The 22,264-nt window shown below is 38.7% G+C and overlaps 1 protein-coding gene across 1 annotated transcript in view; it reads left to right on the top strand.

The window, feature by feature from the left end:
* LOC126175574 (fatty acid synthase-like) overlaps positions 1-19,146 on the top strand; it is a 186,678-nt gene extending 167,532 nt beyond the window's left edge. Inside the window, exon 17 of the mRNA XM_049922432.1 lies at positions 18,761-19,146. Within this exon, the coding sequence (XP_049778389.1) occupies positions 18,761-18,916 (156 nt within the window). The 3' untranslated portion in view covers positions 18,917-19,146. The remainder of the gene's footprint in view (positions 1-18,760) is intronic.
* Positions 19,147-22,264: the final 3,118 nt, after the last annotated feature.

Below are 22,264 nucleotides of genomic sequence, written 5' to 3'. Positions count from 1 at the left end.
AGAACTCCAAAATCTTTCCGATGCAAGGAACCTGCGTGGCTTCTATGCTGGTATTAAAGAGCTGTATGGACCTATCCGCTCCTCATCAGGAACGCTGAAAGCTGCTGACAACTCCACCATTCTTACTGAAAGTCAGTACATCTTAAATCGCTGGAGAGAGCACTTCAGCTCACTGTTAAACTGCCCTTCTACTGTCACTGGAGATTTTCTCAAAAATGTCCCACAGCACCCCCCACAACCCTGGATGGCTGATCTTCCACCTTTTCAAGAATTTTGCAAGGCACTCAAGAGTGTGAAACCTGGGAAGGCTCCTAGACCTGACAGCATCCCGATGGAGCTTATTGAGGGTGGCGGCTTGCCTCTAAAAACTAGACTCTTCTCACTCATTCAATTAATGTGGGAAACCCGCAAGGTACCAGCTGACTTGAAGAACTCCACAATTGTCACCATCTTCAAGAAGGGTGACAGAAGCGTCTGTGGCAACTACCGGGGAATATCTCTACTCTCTGTCAGTGGCAAAATTTTTGCAAGGATCCTTTTAAATTGCCTCCAGACATTTTCAGAGACTATACTACCTGAGTCTCAATACGGGTTTCGACCTTCAAGAGGGACAATTGACATGATTTTCTGTGCATGACAACTACAGGGGAAGTGCAGAGAACAGCAAAAGCCTTTACGATCTAGAAAAGGCCTTTGATACAGTTCCCAGAGAAGCCATGTGGGTGGTCTTAAAACGCTTCGGCTGCCCTAAACATTATGTTGACTTGATTGAAGCTCTCCACAGTGATATGACTGGACAGGTCCTCTGCCAGAATGAAACAACTGGTGAATTCCCAATAACAAGTGGGCTTAAACAAGGATGCGTTCTTGCACCAACATTATTTGCATTGTATCTGGCAGCTATGCTTTAACAGACATCCGTAAAAAATGCAGGAATAGAACTAAAGTACAGGTTCGGTGGAGGATTATTCAACCAGTCCAGACTCCATTCAAAAAGGTTCACCAGTACCACTTGTGTGACAGAGCTGCAGTATGCTGATGACAATGCTTCCCCAGCTCATTCACCTGCAGAGTTGCAGCTGTCAGTTGATTCCTTCAGCTGGGCATAGGAATGATTTGATCTCTCCATCAATATTCCAAAGACAAAGGTGATGGTGCAGCCAACTCCTGGCTCCTCCGTTCCTGATTTCAGCATATCCATTTACGATACACCCTTGGAACAAGTGGACTATTTCCTCTACCTAGGAAGCATACTGTCAACTAACTGCTCATCTGCAAAAGATGTGGAGAATAGATTACATGCTGCCCATCTAGCATTTGGACGTCTTACAAAGCTTGTCTGCCTGAATAAAGACCAAACACTGTACACCAAACAGATGGTGTACAAAGCTGTAGTCATTTCCACCCTGCTATATGGTTGCAAAACCTGGACGTTATATTGCTGTGATCTGAAGAAACTAGAACACTTCAACGAACAGAAGCTAAGATAAATCATGAACCTGAAACAGGATGACTTCATATCCAACACGGCTGTTCTTGAGAAAGCAAAAATGTATAGCATGGAAGCTCTTATCATTGGGCATCAACTCAGATGGGTCGGACATGTCCAGCGGATGAAAAATGACAGACTTCCACGCCAAATGCTGTACAGCGAAGTGAGCACAGGTAAAAGGCCATGAGGTGCCCCTCTCAAACGTTATAAGGATCAGTACAAGAAAAATCTGAAAAACTTGAACATCGATCCGAGTAACTGGTCCACAATAGCAGAAGATCGAAATCGCTGGTGCTCAGTTACCTCAAATGCTCTTCAAAACTTTGAGCTGGAACATCGAAGAATGGAGAATGACAAACGCTGGAGACGTAAACTCCTCCAGGCTTAGCCACGTCCTCCACCTTCCATCAGCTGTAATGTCTGTGGCCGCCTGTTCCACGCTAGGATTGGTTTGCTAAGCCATCAACGACACTTCCACGCCTGAACCGTGACAAAGGAAATCTCAGGAGAGAAATGAAAACTCAGATACGAGTATCAGCCGCCGATGACACCATACATCCAAATGTGACACACACAACACCAATATCATACATCTGATAATGGCCTAGGGCTGAAACTGGCCAGTAATGTAACTTTTATGAATGGTGCACTAAAGGAATAAAACTGACAGCCAGCGGTGATTAACATGGTTCCATCATTTAGATGTACATTGAGGCTGTGGGCCTGTACATGAAGAAGAAATAATTTGTCTTTCATAACAAGAGTGATTCACTACCACAATACTACAAGTAAAACTTTCCAGATTTTTGTGAATCCCTGTCTAGAGTTCAGAATGAAATTTTATATACTAGTGCAAAAGTTGCTGATAGTCTTCAGGCAGGAAATTGAAAATCTGGACCTAGAAACAAACTGAGCTATAGTTCATTGGCCACATGTGTAACTTCTACGAATTTGGTGTGTCTCAAACTGTAAAAATGTGATCTGTAACATGTCAGAACTGAGGTACAGTACCTTACATGCATTCATGAAATCATCCTTCAGAATACCTCACATATGTTGGGTATAATTTCACTCAATGCTTGTTTTGAAATTGCAGTAGCAAATTCTAGATTCTTGTAGCTCCTATTTCCAGGAATCTTAATGTCACTATCAATCACTCATGGAGAAATTGCTCTCCTCATACAAGTTGTTTCTGGTATTATGTGTAACAAATGAAATGTATTGTGGTAAACTGACTGAATTAGCTGTCGCGAGAATAAATTACAATGATGAGACCAGTCTTGGAGATAGTACCATCAGACATCACTAGTTCATAGGACAAGTGAAAACTCAAGAATCAGATAGAATCATGATTGCAATCTCATATTTATTTATTTATTAGTTGCCATTGCTACATATGACATGTGCCCTAGAGGATAGTTTAGTCTGTTTTTCACAACTATGTTTATCATTAAAATCCACAGTGTGTTAAAAAGACTTAAGACTGGCCATGGATATAGTACCAACAATGGCCACTAGATCATGGGCTAATTGAAAGATTGAACAGAACTCAAGATTTCCCAAACTGTGACGTAAACTGTTCAAACAGTTCAAGTCGTGTTCAGAAACAGTCCTATCAATAGATGGCATGCAAGCAGTAGATTGGAACTTGTGTCGCCAGATCATACCACATTTACAGCAATCTGCTGCATGTACAGACATTTGCACAGACTGATTGTCATGGATGGATGGGGCTTTATAGGTATCTATGATTCACAGTGTCAGTTAGTAATGAATGATGTCCGAGTCAAGGCACTATATCTTTACATCGTAATAATCTTTTGTTTGTTAATGTTTCTGGTTCATGTTATGCGAAAAAATTTAGTTAAAGATGTTTTGTTTTTTATGATGAACTGCAGGGTTCTGTGCTCTGTAACAGATTATGAGTAACTCTGTCACTATTAAAATGTATAATCTTAGTTCCATATTACATTAACAAATGCCTGTTATACATTTTTGTAGTGAAATCAAGCCACAACAAACAACTAGGTGCATCCAGCTAGCAAATATTTAACACAATATCATTGTTTCTCCTGAAGATGAGTGTGTAAACTCTCAAAATGTGTCCTGGGATGAAATAAAAAAAGTGACAGATGCAGACAATTGTTTTATTTGAAAGCTGTGAGGCTTCATTTCATTTCTTCCTCCACTTCTTGGTGGTTCACTTTTTTTAAAGGCTGTGTGTAATTTTATCTTTCTATTGATGGCCAGATTAACCTCCAGATGTAACTGAGAACTCTAGAGGAACCTTCAGCTCACTAGTACATACGTTCTCTAGACATGCAACAATAGATTAAGTTAATTGTGGTTTTGTGAGCACTGGGTGTGAAGAGACATCCTTTGAAACAATACTTTATCTGAAAATTAGCTAGAAAAGATAGTTTAAATGTCCACTAATGACAACAAACAGACTAGACCTCTTTGAGGATGACCACATTGAAACTGGTGTCAGTGACCATAAGTCAGTTGTAGCAATAATGATTACCAAACTACAAAGGTCAACTAAAAAAAGTAGAAGGGTTTAAATATTCAGTAATCTAGATAAAGACACTTGGCTGTCATATCTCAACGAGGAACTTGAAGCATTTAGCTCTGGGGAGGAGCGTACAAACTAGAACTGTGGCTGAAGATTACAAGAATACTTGACTGGGCTCTATACAGATAATGTGTCTAATTTAACAGATTGTAATGGGAATGGCCTTGTACTTTACATGGTCTCTGCAAAGTAAATTCTCAAGAAACAGCAACAGCTGCACAATACACGTAAAAGAAAGTATGTGAGTATACGTAAAGAGATACTAAATGAGGCAATTTATGCTGTTAGATGAGCAGTGCACAAAGTCATCAGTGACAACAATTGCAGAATCTTATCAAAATACCTCTCACTAAACCTAAAGAAATTCTGGTCACATGCAAATACTGTCAGTGGCACCAAATTAATTTCAGTTACTCATGGATGACACAGGAACTGAAACTGCGAGTAGCAGAGCAAAGGCATAAATGTTACAGTCCATTTTCAAATCTTCTTTTACAAAGAAAAATTCAAGATTACTGCCACACATTAAGTACTGCTCCACTGAAAGAGGAGTGATATAGGCACTAAGAAAGAACTGAAATTGCCGTTGTTAAGCAAATCTTCAGGGCCTGATGGAATTCCAGTCAGATTCTGTACAAAAGTTGCAGCTGAGTTAGCCCCTATTTTAATCACAACCTACTGCGGATGTGATGAGAACAAAAATTAGTGCACAGAAGTTGGAAGAAATCACAGGTCATACCTGTCTGCAAATAGGGTAGCAGAAGTGACCCACAAATCTACTATCCAACACCGTTGACATCAGACCAATGCAGAATCTTAAAACAATATTCTGAGGTCAAATGTGATGAGATATCTTGGAACAGAAAGACCCCCACCATGCGAACCAGTATGGATTTACAAACCATTAGTCAGGAAAACCAAGTTGTGTGTTTTTCATGTAAAATCTTGAGCCATGGTTGAAAACAGTCAGATAGATGCAGTATTTCTTGTATTCCAAGAAATGTTTGTCTCTGTTCCCCACCAATGCTTACTAACAAAAGTACATTCATATATGATATCAAACAAAATTTGTGACTGGCTTGAAGATTTCTTGGTAGAGAGGCTGCAGCTGTTACCTTGAATACAGTGTCATCAGTAACTGTAGAAATAATTTCAGGCATGCACCAGAGATGTGTTTGTGATCATTGCTGTTGATGTTGTACAGTGTTGATGTTGTACATTAATGACATTGCAGACAATATTAAGAGAAGCCTCAGAGCTTTTGCATATGATACAGGTACCTGTGATGAATACTGCACAATTATCCAGTTAGATCTTGATAGGACATCAAAATGGTGTGAAGATTGGTTTAATTGTTCAGAAATACAAAATTGTGCACTTCACAAAACAATCTCAGTGAGTCACATTTGGAATCAGTCAACTCTTACAAACACCTGAGAGCAACAAGTTGTAGGGATATGAAACGGAATGATCACATAGGCTCAGTCATAGGCAAGGCAAGTGGCATACTTTAAGTTATTGTTAGGGTATTGGGAAAATGTAATCAATCTGTACAGAATGTTGCTCTCAAAACACTCATGCAACTCCTTGTAGAATATTGCTTAAGTGTGTGGGACCCTTGCCAGACAGGACTAACAGGGGAATACTGAATGCAGGTAAAGGAGGACAATGTGAATAGTTACAAAATTTGTCTGGTTCACGGGAGTTGCCCTTAATACCTGAACTGGCAGGCACTTGAAGTTAGATTGCCAGCTATCCTACAAAAGCCTGCTTATCATGTACTAAGTGAGCAATCTAGTAATATACTACAACCCCCTAAATATCTCTCCTACAGTGACCAAAAAGTCAAAATTAGATTACATACACTGTGCACAGAGACATGTAACCATTTGACTCTGTACGTGACAGGAATGGGGAGAAACCATCAATATTTCTTACAGTAGGTCTCATAGAATAAAAAGGCTGATATTATCAGAATACTGGAGTCATCAGTAAATAGTGTAGTAGGTCTAGAAGTCAGCTGTGTGTTCATGTCACCTCTGTATAATAATGTGAATGTGGAATCATGACTTTCCTTGTGGCACACCAAATCAAACTGGCATTGTTTTAGAGGACTGTTCAGTACTCTGATGAATGTAGTGCTAGCTGTTTTGAAAATTATTTTAATTTTCATGATCTGTATGAAAGTTTCCTTGCAGTGTTACAATGACTGTTCACACTGTGCTACACAAGAAATGTTGCTTATCTTTGAGTGTGAAATTTTGATGCATCTGTTGACAATCCAGATCTCACATCAATGGATTTTACCTCATTTCCAAAGTGACACACCTATGGAAATAGTATTATAAATGACAGTGAGATATATTAGGCATTGATGACTGTGTCAGGAGTGCAGATGAAAACTTATATGCCACTGGAAAAAATGGCTCTTACCTTCTCTTAAAAAAGTGTATTATCCGTTTTGAATAAGTTGGCATGAGTATGTTCAGTACTACATCAAATTAATACAAAGCAGTAGTCCTTTGTATGTTTAAATTCTGGACCACCCTTGTATTTTCCTTCTTTTTCTCATTAATTCACTAGGTGCTGTCATAAATGAGAAATGATATTTCTCATCTTCTAGTAGGCAACAAATCATATATCTGCAAATTAGTTGCCACTGCTATGTAACAGGAAGATCAACTTAAAGTACATTGCTATTACATAAAAGAAGTAAGCCAGTCTTACCCCTTATTGAAATCAAGCAAGTCAGTAGTATTACCAAGCTTGGATTTCATTGTCAAGTGTCCAGTGAGAGAAATATATATTTCACATATGTACTGTCATCTTTGCTGTATCTCTTTTAATTCCTTTAACATTCTTCTAACACTGTTTTCACTTCTACAATCCTCAAGGTCTTTCAATTTATTTTTCTCAAATTTGCTCTTTTTCCTTCTGCAGATATGATCAGCACCAAAAGATAGAGAGGTGCCGATTTATTTGAAAATTTTTAAACAGTTTAAGTGCACCTACATCTACATCTATACCCTGCAAGCCACCTTGTAGTGTGTGGTGGAGGGAACTTTGTGTACCAGCATTGCTTTCCCCTTCTAAGTTCCAGTTGCAAATAGTTCATGGGAAAACAATTGCCAGTAAACCTTCGTGTGTGCTTGAATCTCTCTAGTGTTATCTTCATGGCCGTTTTGCAAGATATATGTAAGAAGAAGCAATCTATTTGTTGACTCTTCAAGGAAGGAACGCTCTCGGAACTTTAACAATAAACCACACCATGATGCAAAATGCCTCTCTTGCAACTGGTCATCTGTGATGCTTTCGTGCTTACTGAATGAACCTGTAACAAAAAGTGCCACTCTACTTTGGACCTTCTCTATTTCCTCCATCAGTCCTATCCAGTACTGATCCCATACTGATGAACAATATTTAAGTATTGTTCAAATGAGGGTATTGTAAGCTACTTCCTCTGTTGACTGACTGCATTTCCTGAGGATTCTTCCAATGAAGATCAGTCAGGCATCTGCCTTACTCATGATTAATTTTATGCAATTGCTCCATTTCAAATCAATCTGTACACATATTCTTAGGTATTTTATGGAAGTAACTGCTTCCAGTGATTGTTTTGCAATTGTGCAATATATAACAAAGGGCCTTTCTGTCTATGTGTGTGCAGTATGTTACATTTGTTTGTGTTGAGGATCAATTGACACACCCTGCAGAGCAAGCATTGATACTCTGTTGGTCTTCCTGAATTTGGCAATAATTTTTTAGAGTTGCAATTTCTCTGTATGCAACAGCATCACCTGTGAGAAACCCCATAAATTAGATCATTTATAATTATTGTGGAAAGTAATAGTCCTATAACACTCTCTACAGCATGACCAAAGTTAATTTTTCAACTGAATACTTCTCCCACTAAGAATGACAGGCTGTATTCTGTTTGCTAGAAACTCCTCAATCTGATCCCACAGCGGGTCTGATATTCCCCACACTCATGCGACGCAGTGTCTACCTGGGTGCCTATATAGACTGCTTTCTGGGTCTCATGGACAAAAAGAGCAAGCTGGGTTTCACACAGTCGTTGTTTTCAGAGCCAATGTTGGCTCCTTCAGACCAAATTTTGGTCTACGAAGATGTCACATTATGGAAGCATAAAATATGTTCCAAAATTTTACAACTGATCAATGTCAGAGATATAGGCCAATATTTTTGTGTGGCTGCTCATTCTGATTTAGGTTTTCCGTTATTTCCCTAAATTGCTTCAGGCAAATGCCGAGATGGTTCCTTTGAAATGGCGCAGCTGACTTCCCTTTATTTCCTTCCTTAATGCAATGTGACTGATGACCTCACTGTTTAGTCCCCTCCCTCAAATCAGCCAACCAACCAACCAACTAATTTTGGGTGTGTTTAACTTTAGTTTGTCTGTGAGACTGTGGCTATGTTTAAATTTGTAGTGAAGCTCTCTTTGCATTTACAGCAGTTTTCTAACATAGTTGTCAGACCACAGCAGGTGTTTTCCAGCCTTCACAACTTTGTCAACACATACCTGTCTAAAACATATTGTACAGTGCTCTTGAACTTTGTGCTTTGATACTCAGATAATCAACATTGTTAGTGATGGAGATGAAATTAACATGTTGAGCATTCATTCAGGTAATCTAAAATCTGTTTCTTGTATTTGTGGGGTGGGGGGATGGGAATGGTTACGGAAGATAATATGGTACCAACAGAGGTAAACATGAGAAGAGCTACAGGTAACAGGTGCTATTACAGCTTCCTTAACATGTTGTGATCCTCTCAACATTGCAAGACAGCTGAAGACGACATTGTACAAAATAATTGTAAAACCAACAACAGGTAAAAAATGCCTTGGATGCATAGGGATGCAAAGTACTGCACAAGAAATATGGGACAGTATGTGAAAAATGTGCTTGGAAAATTAGGACCAACACAGAACTGTGTGAACTCAGTTAAATCCTCCAATCACTGTAGATGTAAAGGCACAAAGGTTGCAGTGGCTGAGATGAGCAGAGACTGGAAGAAGAGCAAATGCCATAGAAGTTGCTAACTGTAAAACCAGATGCTAGCCACTCAGTGGGCAGACCAAGATTGTGATGGCTGAATTATGTGGCGACCGATCTGAGAAAGTTGGAAATATGAAACTGGAGAAGGCTGGCAGAAGACAAACTGTACAGTTTTGTTCTGTCCCAACACAATGTCTGCAGTCTTCTAAAAATACTATTTGTTTTCCAGTAAAGATAATGGGCTTCTGTGAAGAATGATAGCCAACACAAAGCATTCTGAAAATACATTATCCTCCAAGAGAGGGATCTGAGCCCCATGGCTACTATCCTGATAATGAGGAGCAAAAGTAACACACAACAAACAAGTGATGCATCTTTGAAGGATTATGATTCTTGAATGTACAATACAAACCAATGACCAAGGTGGTGTGTATCATAAGTAAAGATTCTTTAAATATTAATCTTTATTTTCAAAATGATGAATACACAGTACTGCCACTTATTACAGCAAATTTAGCATTATCTCAATGTTCCTCAATCCAAATTCATAACATATCACCAAGACTCAACTTGCAACTAAGTCTAGAAGGAATACACAAAGGTTTGTTGACAGTAATGGATGCACTAATAGTAGCAGTATATGATCACACAGTCTCAGACAGTATTAAAATCTTGGAGGTGATGACATCTCAGAGAGGAAAGTTTTCCAAAGCAGTAATTCTGGCAGTGTTATTCTTATCAGCACAAACAAAGGCTACAGTAAACAAGTTCTGGCCACCATGAACATCACTATTCATCAATACAAAATAAAATTTTACGCCACAGCTTACAGATGGGCCATGACAGTTTCTGATAAGTAGTGGTAGTGATGGCAATTTTATACTTGGTATCTACATTAAAAAGCTGTTTGTATATAGTAGGATGTCACCTGTACACACAATGAACATTTTAGGGCGGCATCTCACTGACTTGATAACTGACTACATGACTGTGTAGTTACTTATTACAGTAAACAATCTGAATTATGTTTTTCATTGCTAATGTACTTAAAATAATTTCAGCCACCACAAACTGCAGCTATCCCAATCATGTACATAAGGCAAACAATCAGCACATTGCAAAAGTGCTTTGTTGATGGATAATGATATTCACAGTGGCCAAAATTGGGTTACTGTAGCCACTGTTTATGTAGATAGAATAATACTGCCAGAATTTATTGCTTTGGAAACTTTCCTCCATGAGACATTGGGTTATATGAATAAAAAAAGAGAACATTCTCTGGAGGAGATGATCGGAGCAAAAGAACATTCTGTGAGAAAGTTCTCAATTTTGTATGAATAAAAAATTCAGAGCATATTCTCTAATGAGGGAGTTCTTTTCTCTACTTGCCCCTCCTTGAGAATGTTCATGGTGTATGTCATCTTGCCACACATATGACAGAACATACTCATAATCTAACATTTCATTCAGCTTACTCAAACAGCAAACTATTCAGTGTACAAATATGAAAATGGCATCTGTGTGTTCTGGAAGAGTTGCACTATGTTTTTATTTCAGTTTTATGTGCAGAAACAAATTATTAAGATGATTGTGGATGATGTTACAGAATTTTTGACATTTGGAAATATCTTTTGTTATTAATTTATGTGGTCACATTAGGTGAATGAAATCTTAAGAATACATCACATTTTTATATACTCCAAACCGGAACTCTGTAAAGGTTTTCTAACACGAAATAATTTTGGTTAAATATGGTGTTTCACATATGTGTCATTTCATTATGAGAAACAGATTGCTAGGTTTGTAATAAATCAGTTGCTATTATTGTCTACTTTTTCCAACATAACAAAATATAAGATTTATGCTGCGAGAAAACATGATGAGGAACATCTGAAAATGACAGTGACACAGTTGCCTTGTGTATAGCTCAGACTTCCCTGCACCTGTCTGAAAACATGGGTGTGCTAAATAGGACAAAAATGTTCACAATTTTTCTTCATTTGAAAGGTCACCCCCTCTTATTTCATGATTTTTTAGGAAGGAAATTTCCCAGCCAAATAATGTTTTCATTGTTAAACCTGTATAAATGTCTACAGTTCCTCTCTTCAGTGTTTCTTTGGAACATGTATATCATGTTTTGCCTTCTGAGCAACATAGATTCTGCCATTTTTACCAAAAACAAACTCAAGAAAACTTAACATCAACAGAACTTATTCAGTTTGAAGTAAGCTGCACAGCTCGTGTCAAAGCCCAGAAAACATTCTCTGGTTATGAGACACAAATCTAGTTTTATTCAAATGAAATGGGAGAATATTAACAATATAAAGAAAAGTTAGATTGCTGCTTTCCATAAAGATGATACACTAAGTTGCAGACAAGCACAATGAAGAGACACACATTATCTGTTGACCAAAACCTTTATCAGAAAAGTAAATGCACACACATTCATTCACACAACAAAGCACAACTCACACACGTGTGACCACCTTCTCCAGCAGCTTGGACTGGAGAATGTTCTTCATGTTGAGCAACTTCTTCTGTCTTTTTATTCAAGCTACAAAAATTCTCAGTTGAAGTATATTCTCCACCCCTCTTCATTCATGTGAACATGAGACTGTTCCTTGAAATTCCAAAAATAAGGTACATTCTCTGTTTTATTCATATACCCATTGTTGCTTACAAGATTTTAATGTTGTTTGACACTGTATAGTGCTATTCTGAAACTACAAGTGCATCTGTTGCTGTTGTATTCATACTAGATGTAGGTACAAAGTACATCTTCATGATATGTATTTGGATTAAAGGACATGGTAGGATTGTTTAATTTACATTAATGGATAATTGTACTGTGTACACATAATTTAAAAAAAGTAAACTACACATTGGTCATACCAAAGCTCAAAAGTGATTTATTCATGCTCATCACAATGTATTGTCCTGTGGGGCCCCCTGTGGGTGCTGAATAGATAGTGCAATCTGTTCATCATATGTATAGGTGGCATCCAACCACCTACAAACAACTTTATGATGTAGGAATCAAATTAAGATTGCTACTACTATCACTACTTATCAGCAAATGTTGCATGATCCTGATGTCTGTAATGGTGTAAAATTTGATTTTGCATTGATGAATGTTGATGTCTGTGGTGGCCCCAATTGTGTTATTGCAGCTATTGTTTGGGTAAATAAGAGATGCCACCCTGATGTGTTCATCATTTGTGCAAGTGGAATCCTATATTTTTCTGAAATATATATATATATATATATATATATATATATATATATATATATATATATATATATATATATATATATATATATATATATATATATATGGTTATAATAGAAGGAAACATTCCACGAAGGAAAAATATATTTAAAAACAAAGATGATGTGACTTACCAAATGAAAGTGCTGGCAGGTCGACAGACACACAAACAAACACAAACATACACACAAAATTCAAGCTTTCGCAACCAACGGTTGCCTCGTCAGGAAAGAGGGAAGGAGAGGGAAAGACGAAAGGATGTGGGTTTTAAGGGAGATGGTAAGGAGTCATTCCAATCCCGGGAGCGGAAAGACTTACCTTAGGGGGAAAAAAGGACAGGTATACACTCGCACACACACACATATCCATCCACACATACACAGACACAAGCAGACATTTGTAAAGGCAAAGAGTTTGGGCAGAGATGTCAGTCGGGACGGAAGTACAGAGGCAAAGATGATGTTGAAAGACAGGTGAGGTATGAGCGGCGGCAGATTGAAATTAGAAATTAGCGGAGATTGAGGCCTGGCGGATAGCGAGAAGAGAGGATATGCTGAAGGGCAAGTTCCCATCTCCGGGGTTCTGACAGGTTGGTGTTAGTGGGAAGTATCCAGATAACCCGGACGGTGTTACACTGTGCCAAGATGTGCTGGCCGTGCACCAAGGCGTGTTTAGCCACAGGGTGATCCTCATTACCAACAAACACTGTCTGCCTGTGTCCATTCATGCGAATGGACAGTTTGTTGCTGGTCATTCCCACATAGAAGGCTTCACAGTGTAGGCAGGTCAGTTGGTAAATCACGTGGCTGCTTTCACACGTGGCTCTGACTTTGATCGTGTACGCCTTCCGGGTTACAGAACTGGAGTAGGTGATGGTGGGAGGGTGCATGGGACAGGTTTTACACCGGGGGCAGTTACAAGGGTAGGAGCCAGAGGGTAGGGAAGGTGGTTTGGGGATTTCATAGGGATGAACTAAGAGGTTACGAAGGTTAGGTGGACGGCGGAAAGACACTCTTGGTGGAGTGGGGAGGATTTCATGAAGGATGGATCTCATTTCAGGGCAGGATTTGAGGAAGTCGTATCCTTGCTGGAGAGCCACATTCAGAGTCTGATCCAGTCCCGGAAAGTATCCTGTCACAAGTGGGGCACTTTTGGGGTTCTTCTGTGGGAGGTTCCGGGTTTGAGAAGATGAGGAAGTAGCTCTGGTTATTTGCTTCTGTACCAGGTCGGGAGGGTAGTTGCGGGATGCGAAAGCTGTTTTTAGGTTGTTGGTGTAATGGTTCAAGGATTCCGGACTGGAGCAGATTCGTTTGCCACGAAGACCTAGGCTGTAGGGAAGGGACCGTTTGATGTGGAATGGGTGGCAGCTGTCATAATGGAGGTACTGTTGCTTGTTGGTGGGTTTGATGTGGACGGACATGTGAAGCTGGCCATTGGACAGGTGGAGGTCAACGTCAAGGAAAGTGGCATGGGATTTAGAGTAGGACCAGGTGAATCTGATGGAACCATAGGAGTTGAGGTTGGAGAGGAAATTCTGGAGTTCTTCTTCACTGTGAGTCCAGATCATGAAAATGTCATCAATAAATCTGTACCAAACTTTGGTTTGGCAGGCCTGGGTAACCAAGAAGGCTTCCTCTAAGCAACCCATGAATAGGTTGGTGTACGAGGGGGCCATTCTGGTACCCATGGCTGTTCCCTTTAATTGTTGGTATGTCTGGCCTTCGAAAGTGGAGAAGTTGCGGGTCAGGATGAAGCTGGCTAAGGTAATGAGGAAAGAGGTTTTAGGTAGGGTGGCAGGTGATCGGCGTGAAAGGAAGTGCTCCATCGCAGCGAGGCCCTGGACATGCGGAATATTTGTGTATAAGGAGGTGGCATCAATGGTTACAAGGATGGTTTCCGGGGGTAACAGACTGGGTAGGGATTCCAGGCGTTTGAGAAAGTGGTTGGTGTCTTTGATGAAGGATGGGAGACTGCATGTAATGGGTTGAAAGTGTTGATCTACGTAGGCAGAGATGCGTTCTGTGGGGGCTTGGTAACCAGCTACAATGGGACAGCTGGGATGATTGGGTTTGTGAATTTTAGGTAGAAGGCAGGGGTGCGGGGTGTTGGTGGGGTCAGGAGGTTGATGGAGTCAGGTGAAAGGTTTTGTAGGGGGCCTAAGGTTCTGAGGATTCCTTGAAGCTCCGCCTGGACATCAGGAATGGGATTACCTTGGCAAACTTTGTAAGTAGTGTTGTCTGAAAGCTGACCCAGTCCCTCAGCCACATACTCCCGATGATCAAGTACCACAGTCGTGAAACCCTTGTCCTCCAGAAGAATGACAATGGATCGGTCAGCCTTCAGATCACGGATAGCCTGGGCTTCAGCAGTGGTGATGTTGGTAGTAGGATTAAGGTTTTTTAAGAAGGATTGAGAGGCAAGGCTGGAAGTCAGAAATTCCTGGAAGGTTTGGAGAGGGTGATTTTGAGGAAGAGGAGGTGGGTCCCGCTTTGATGGAGGACGGAACTGTTCCAGGCAGGGTTCAATCTGGATAGTGTCTTGGGGAGTTGGATCATTAAGAGTAGGATTAGGATCATTTTTCTTCGTGGCAAAGTGATATTTCCATCAGAGAGTACGGGTGTAGGACAGTAAATCTTTGACGAGGGCTATTTGGTTGAATCTGGGAGTGGGGCTGAAGGTGAGGCCTTTGGATAGGACAGAGGTTTCGGATTGGGAGAGAAGGTTGGAGGAAAGGTTAACTACTGAATTAGGGTGTTGTGGTACCAGATTGTGTTGATTGGAATTTTGTGGTTTTGGAGGGAGTGGAGCTGGAAGTGGGAGATTGAGTAGATGGGAGAGACTGGGTTTGTGTGCAATGAGAGGAGGTTGAGGTTTGCTGGAAAGGTTGTGAAGGGTGAGTGAGTTGCCTTTCCGGAGGTGGGAAACCAGGAGATTGGATAGTTTTTTAAGGTGGAGGGTGGCATGCTGTTCTAATTTGCGGTTGGCCTGTAGGAGGATGCTCTGAACAGCCAGTGTGGATGTGGGAGAGGAAAGATTGAGGACTTTTATTAAGGACAGGAGTTGACGGGTGTGTTCATTGGCTGAGTTGATGTGTAGGTGAAGGATTAGGTGGGTGAGGGCAATGGATTGTTCAGTTTGGAACTGGTACAGGGACTGATGGAAAGAAGGGTTGCAGCCAGAGATGGGAACTTTAAGTGTGAGGCCTTTGGGGGTGATGCCAAATGTCAGACAAGCCTGAGAAAATAAAATATGGGAGTGTAATCTGGCTAGGGCGAAGGCATAGCCACTTCCTCATCTCCTCAAACCCGGAACCTCCCACAGAAGAACCCCAAAAGTGCCCCACTTGTGACAGGATACTTTCCGGGACTGGATCAGACTCTGAATGTGGCTCTCCAGCAGGGATACGACTTCCTCAAATCCTGCCCTGAAATGAGATCCATCCTTCATGAAATCCTCCCCACTCCACCAAGAGTGTCTTTCCGCCATCCACCTAACCTTCGTAACCTCTTAGTTCATCCCTATGAAATCCCCAAACCACCTTCCCTACCCTCTGGCTCCTACCCTTGTAACCGCCCCCGGTGTAAAACCTGTCCCATGCACCCTCCCACCATCACCTGGAAGGCGTACACGATCAAAGGCAGAGCCACGTGTGAAAGCAGCCACGTGATTTACCAACTGACCTGCCTACACTGTGAAGCCTTCTATGTGGGAATGACCAGCAACAAACTGTCCATTCGCATGAATGGACACAGGCAGACAGTGTTTGTTGGTAATGAGGATCACCCTGTGGCTAAACATGCCTTGGTGCACGGCCAGCACATCTTGGCACAGTGTTACACCGTCCGGGTTATCTGGATACTTCCCACTAACACCAACCTGTCAGAACTCCGGAGATGGGAACTTGCCCTTCAGCATATCCTCTCTTCTCGCTATCCGCCAGGCCTCAATCTCCGCTAATTTCTAATTTCAATTTGCCGCCGCTCATACCTCACCTGTCTTTCAACAACATCTTTGCCTCTGTACTTCCACCTCAACTGACATCTCTGCCCAAACTCTTTGCCTTTACAAATGTCTGCTTGTGTCTGTGTATGTGCGGATGGGTATGTGTGTGTGTGCGCGAGTGTATACCTGTCCTTTTTTCCCCCTAAGGTAAGTCTTTCCGCTCTTGGGATTGGAATGACTCCTTACCCTCTGCCTTAAAACCCACATTCTTTCGTCTTTCCCTCTCCTTCCCTCTTTCCTGGCGAAGCAACTGTTTGTTGCGAAAGCTTGAATTTTGTGTGTATGTTTGTGTGTCTATTGGCCTGCCAGCGCTTTTGTTTGGTAAGTCTCATCATCTTTGTTTTATATATATATATATATATATATATATATATATATATATATATATATATATATATATATATATATATATATATATAAAAACAAAGATGATTTGACTTACGAAACGAAAGTGCTGGCACGTCGATAGACACACAAACAAACACAAAACATGCACACAAAATTCTGGCTTTCGCAACCAACGGTTGCCTTGTCAGGAAAGAGGGAAGGAATATATATATATTATTTGGCCCCATAATCTTTGACAATACTGTCTTTGACATTGAACTTTAATATATACATTGTTGAGTTTGAAATAATCAGTTGAAACAGCTGATGATTAAGTTTTATTTTATACACTATTTCTTTTGTATCAGACGAAACAGTTTTAGTTCATCTGAGTTTATGGAGCAGTTGTATGTACGTATGATTGGAGTTGATGTGAAGCTAGTGTATTTGTGACTGATTGCTTCTTTTGTTTGTGTATACTACTTTTTTTCTGTTTCTATATTTTAAAGTCCTCCTGTGAAGATGATTATTTAATTGAAACCACTAGACAATAAAGGTGTATTTTTGCAGCAGATGGCTCACAGATGCATTCTACAAATTTGTTTATGAGTCATCTAGATGAACCTTTTCTAGCCACCCAAGATCGTACATCCTTTGTCTTGTTCCATTCATTAATGCTATTTTTACCCTCCAGATCCAGAGTCAATACACTCTAAACTGAATCCTCTACTGCATCAATACCTACTCTCCTATCTGCTTAATATGGTCTTCCCACATATAGTATGCCACCTTCCAGAATGTTGACCTCCTCCTGCTCTGTAATGGCTCATTAAAAACTTACATCCATATGAATCCCACTAACCATCAACAGTACCTCCATTCTGATAGCTGCCTTCTCTTCTATGTTAAAAAGGTTCTTCCGTACAACCTTGTAGATGTCACCCCTACAGTGACAAGCATTTTCTTGCTCGGTATTCTGAAGGTCTTACTAAGGCCTTCAAACACAGACTGTCTCCAAACCAAGTCTGCAAACAGATCTTCTGTGTCATATTCACTCATGCCCCCCATCCTTCAATCATCCCTATGAGCCAGCTGCCCTTACTGCCAAACACAGTGCCAGACAGGAACAACTTTTCAACAGGGCTTCAGCTATCTATATTAGTGTCCATAATTGAGGAACATAGTTTTGTAAGTCTACATCAAACCAGTCTCAGGACTGTAGACCACAACAACAAGTTTTGTAAGAACATTTTTAGGAAATAATGTGGTTTATCATATACTATGTGTCCTTGGCAAACTTCTTTCCATTGTTCATCCAGTAAACATCCTCAGAAAAGCATTACTGAGTCAGCATTTATGGTTCCATGAAGCTGTCCTTTTCTCTTCTTAGCTAAACCCCATTTATGGAGATACTTCATTGCTGCCAATAGACCATTAGAGAAACCATTTATTGTAGGATTCACAAAATAAAGTATCAATTGCTGTTATGCTGTGACCTACTATCCTTGTTGAGAGTATTACTATGGATAATAAGCCACAGCTGGACTTTAGTAACTCTAAATGCCCTTCATTAGTGCTATCTGAGTGAAGACAGTATTAAAATCTCTACACGACTTACCTGTATATGTATGTATTAAGTTTCAGTATTACAGTCTCCAGTTGCTCAGTGAAGTTTAAAACATTCTTGTGGTGTCTGTACACTGTCTGAAATCAAACTGGACATGTTTCTTGTAGACAGCTATTTATAGAGAGTGGATATAATGCAAACACAAATAGGAAATTAGTATGTGGTAGATATTTACATTTGCATTGCTGTTCACTTATACAATCAAACATGAACATAACTTTGAAGCCTGTACTAAAATAGTGTTTTGTATTCTGCTATCATACAATTCATCTTCGCTTATTATTGAAATAAAGCCACCTGATGTTGGAGATAAAATCCTTCAAAATACAAAACTTGACTGGTTACAGTAATTTGTGTTTCAGTTGACATTCATATTTAAACCTAATATTTTATTTAATTAAGAGATATTAAACCACTGTCAGGCAATTAATATGTTTTTCTTTAATGACAGCTAACGGCTGGACCTATTGATATAAAATATGCGGAAGGCAACCATAAAACATTTTTGCAAGGTACAGAGAGATGTAAAGCAATAGCCCATAATATAAATGAATGGTTACAAGAACACAAGTCCCTGCTACTGGATGATTCTGAGAATCTACTGTGACACAGTACCATGCAAGTACATCAAGCAAAAACCTTTCTTTTGCACATACAAATGGCATGTGTAATGCATGTATCACTTTTGAGATATTTTCCTCCATTGTTATATCATGTTTATCATTTAGGACATTATAATGGACTGACTGAATAATGTAAGAAAAACTATTGTTACCGTTATTATGTCACTCACTGTTGTAATGTAATAAAAATACTGTGAAATTATATGAAACTGAAAGAGAAAATTGTATTAATAATCTTATGTTACATGAATATCAGTAATAAATGTAGTGATATTTATATGATAGAGCTGCTTCTAACAGTTCACTTAATTAAAAACTGCTATTTTTGTTTTAAATGTAGTTCTACACTTATGTTGTGAGAAGATCATACAGTACAATGTATTCTTTTATAATTGCTGTGAATCTAATTACTTAAGTCATGAGCAAAATTGCAGTTTTAACAATTTATGTTGATTATGCTTAATACAGAAAATATGTGAATAGATTTATTTCCATTACGTTTGGTTAGTGATCATTTGCATGAAATGATGATGCTTTTGAAATCATGAACTGAAGAAGGAATAATTAGCCTTCAAAATTTACAAGTATTTCAGTAATAAAATTTCAACATAAAAGCCTGAAAATATATTCATGATTTAGTTTAAAATCAAAAACAATAAAACTTCTTCCTGTGTCATATTTTACACTATTAGCTTTGGAGTTGAAATGGGCCCATTTCCAAAGGTTGGATTAAGAGCTGTCTTTAAGAATCAACCTCAGAATATTAATTTGAACAAGGTAGATAAACATGTACTCGAAGAACAGAAAGCTCTTTGTTCAGTGTTCTTCAACTGATTCGTGGCAAGTTCTATCCAGGAGTTCGTAATGTTGTAACTTGTAATACAACAGGCCTGTCTTGATGTGGCCTACAGATGATAAGGTAGTCGTGAATCTAGGTCTTTGTGAATTATGATCATCCAGCAAAATTAAAGACACTAAGGAGTGTGGGTATGTGAATGGTATGCACATGCAGGTTGTTTAAAAAAAGTGTCACATATTCCTACAGGAGCTAGCATTGGTCAAAACTAGATGAAAATTTTGTAATCCCCCCCCCCTGTACTTCCTACTTCCATCCATTGTTCACATTAAAATCTTATGTGAAGATTTAAGAGGAGCGAAGATCACAATGAACTTTCACATTTACTTAGCTTGTCATGTAGAGATGGCTCCAGTTCTTCTTGTGTAGGGATCTGATTCTTGAAGCAAAAAATCTCACATTTTAGGTCCTCATGGTTGGATTGAACTAAATAAATTTGAAGATTGTTACAGAATGTTTGTTTTCACGTAAATATATTTTCTCACACTTTAATATATTGTACAGTGTTTTGATTTTTCACATTAACAAAGCCGAAATTACATTGTTCACACAAAAATATGTCCAGTCACATTAGAGGCACGCTTACGACTCACACACTTTGTGGAAATAATGATATTCCAAAGGGTTTACAATTTTTCTTAACAAATGAATTTCTTCTAGACACTGTTACATTATTCATTTTGATTGTTATTTCATAAATGAATCCAGAAATAAATATAGTAAGTAGTACAGGATTGCATAATTAATAATAGAAATTTTAAGTGTGCCAATAGTTTGTAATTTCAAATGATTCTAAAAAAAATAATTTTATCTGCATATTGAGAACAAGTACTTATTGATTATAACATTGATACTAAAATATTTTATAAAGTAAATCCTTACCATGAATTTTGAAATATAACATACTGAGCATAAAATTTTCTGAAAGTTTCCAGAAAAGCTCTGAAATAACATCGACCTATTCAAAATTCGAAAAATAATACTGGTATCGACAACTACTGTTGAGAAAAATTAATGCTAGAGGAGGATGTTTCATTACAACACCCCCCTCACATAATATGGTAACAATGTGTTTACAGTATTTTGTGACCTACTATAAGGTTTGCCAAATGGTGTACAAAATGATGCCAAAACCCAGAATATGGATTATCGAAGTTAAACTCCAAAATTGCAAGAAAATTTTAGGCTGTATGATCATCACTTCCTTTGAATATAAGTATGGGTTAGCTTACAAAAAAACTGCAAAAGATATAGAAGTAACATATTATAGAAAACATAAAAATATCTACTATAGAAGTCATAATCTATACATATCTGAGAACATGGCATTCAGATTTTCAGATCTGTTGAACATTCGATCCCAAGCCAAATGATAAAGCCAAAGCTACAACATTACAACACTAAACCACAGAAATAAGTGCAGAGGGAATGTAAAATATTAGAATTAGAAATTGCAAGTTTTCATCTATAAAGTGACACCTTGAAAATCATCAAAAGAGAAGAAAAAACAATTCAGAGCCTAAGTGTACAGACCAAAAGAATATACTCGATTACGAGTAGGAGTATAGCACAAAATCAGTTACATAAACCAGAGCATGTAAGGATATGATGACTCATAAAAAAGAGACAATAATGAAAACATATTAGGGCCTATGCTTACGATGTGGGGACTGACCCATGAATCCCAGCCACACAGGGTACACACCAGAAGAAATGTTTTGACACAGCAAAATGAATAAAGTTCATAATCATATATCAATAAGTTCAATCATACGGAAAGAATGATTAGAGGAAGCATCTAGTACCAATCAATAGCTGCACACTCTACTTGAGTACACACTTACAGTCGTGATGACCAGGGTTACCCAAAACAGAGTTAGGCATGAGTTTGCACACAACTCAAGTTCCAATGAGATACAATAATGCATTATTCAGGATAAATACAGGTAATCAGAGTCATTAATAGCCTGGAATGATGACAATCGAGTAGCATGAGGACCAAAATCAGTATGTGAAATCAGGAAAGTATACTTTTGTTGTATAGTCTATACACAATTTATGATTACAAACATAAATGTCTTCCACACTATTTTCCAATTGTTCATACAAACTAAACTGCAAAATTCATCGAAATGTATGACTACTAACCTAAAAGTCTGTAATTTTATCACATTCTGATAATTGTTTTGTACAACATGGTTCATAAAATATACTCCTGAAGTTTTTAAGTTTCACATTTCTCTGTTGGACATAACAAATCATTAGTCATGGAACATCAAACGAAGACAAACAAGATTTAAAGTTACATAATGTGTGGGAAGTTAATTCTCCTACTTGAAAAGAAGATACATTTATGTGGAATAACACTGTCCATAGTAGTCACTTTTTTTTCTAAACAACTAGTTCCTTGAAACTTATATAAATACTAAAATTTTGTGTATAGGTTAATTTCTTGGCTAACAATTTACAAGTTTCA

This window comes from Schistocerca cancellata, chromosome 3 (genome assembly GCF_023864275.1).
Source record: "Schistocerca cancellata isolate TAMUIC-IGC-003103 chromosome 3, iqSchCanc2.1, whole genome shotgun sequence".
In the NCBI taxonomy this organism is placed as follows: Eukaryota; Metazoa; Arthropoda; class Insecta; order Orthoptera; family Acrididae; genus Schistocerca; species Schistocerca cancellata.
Note: the sequence above shows the minus strand (reverse complement) of the source record. Positions and strands in the feature narration are given on the sequence as shown.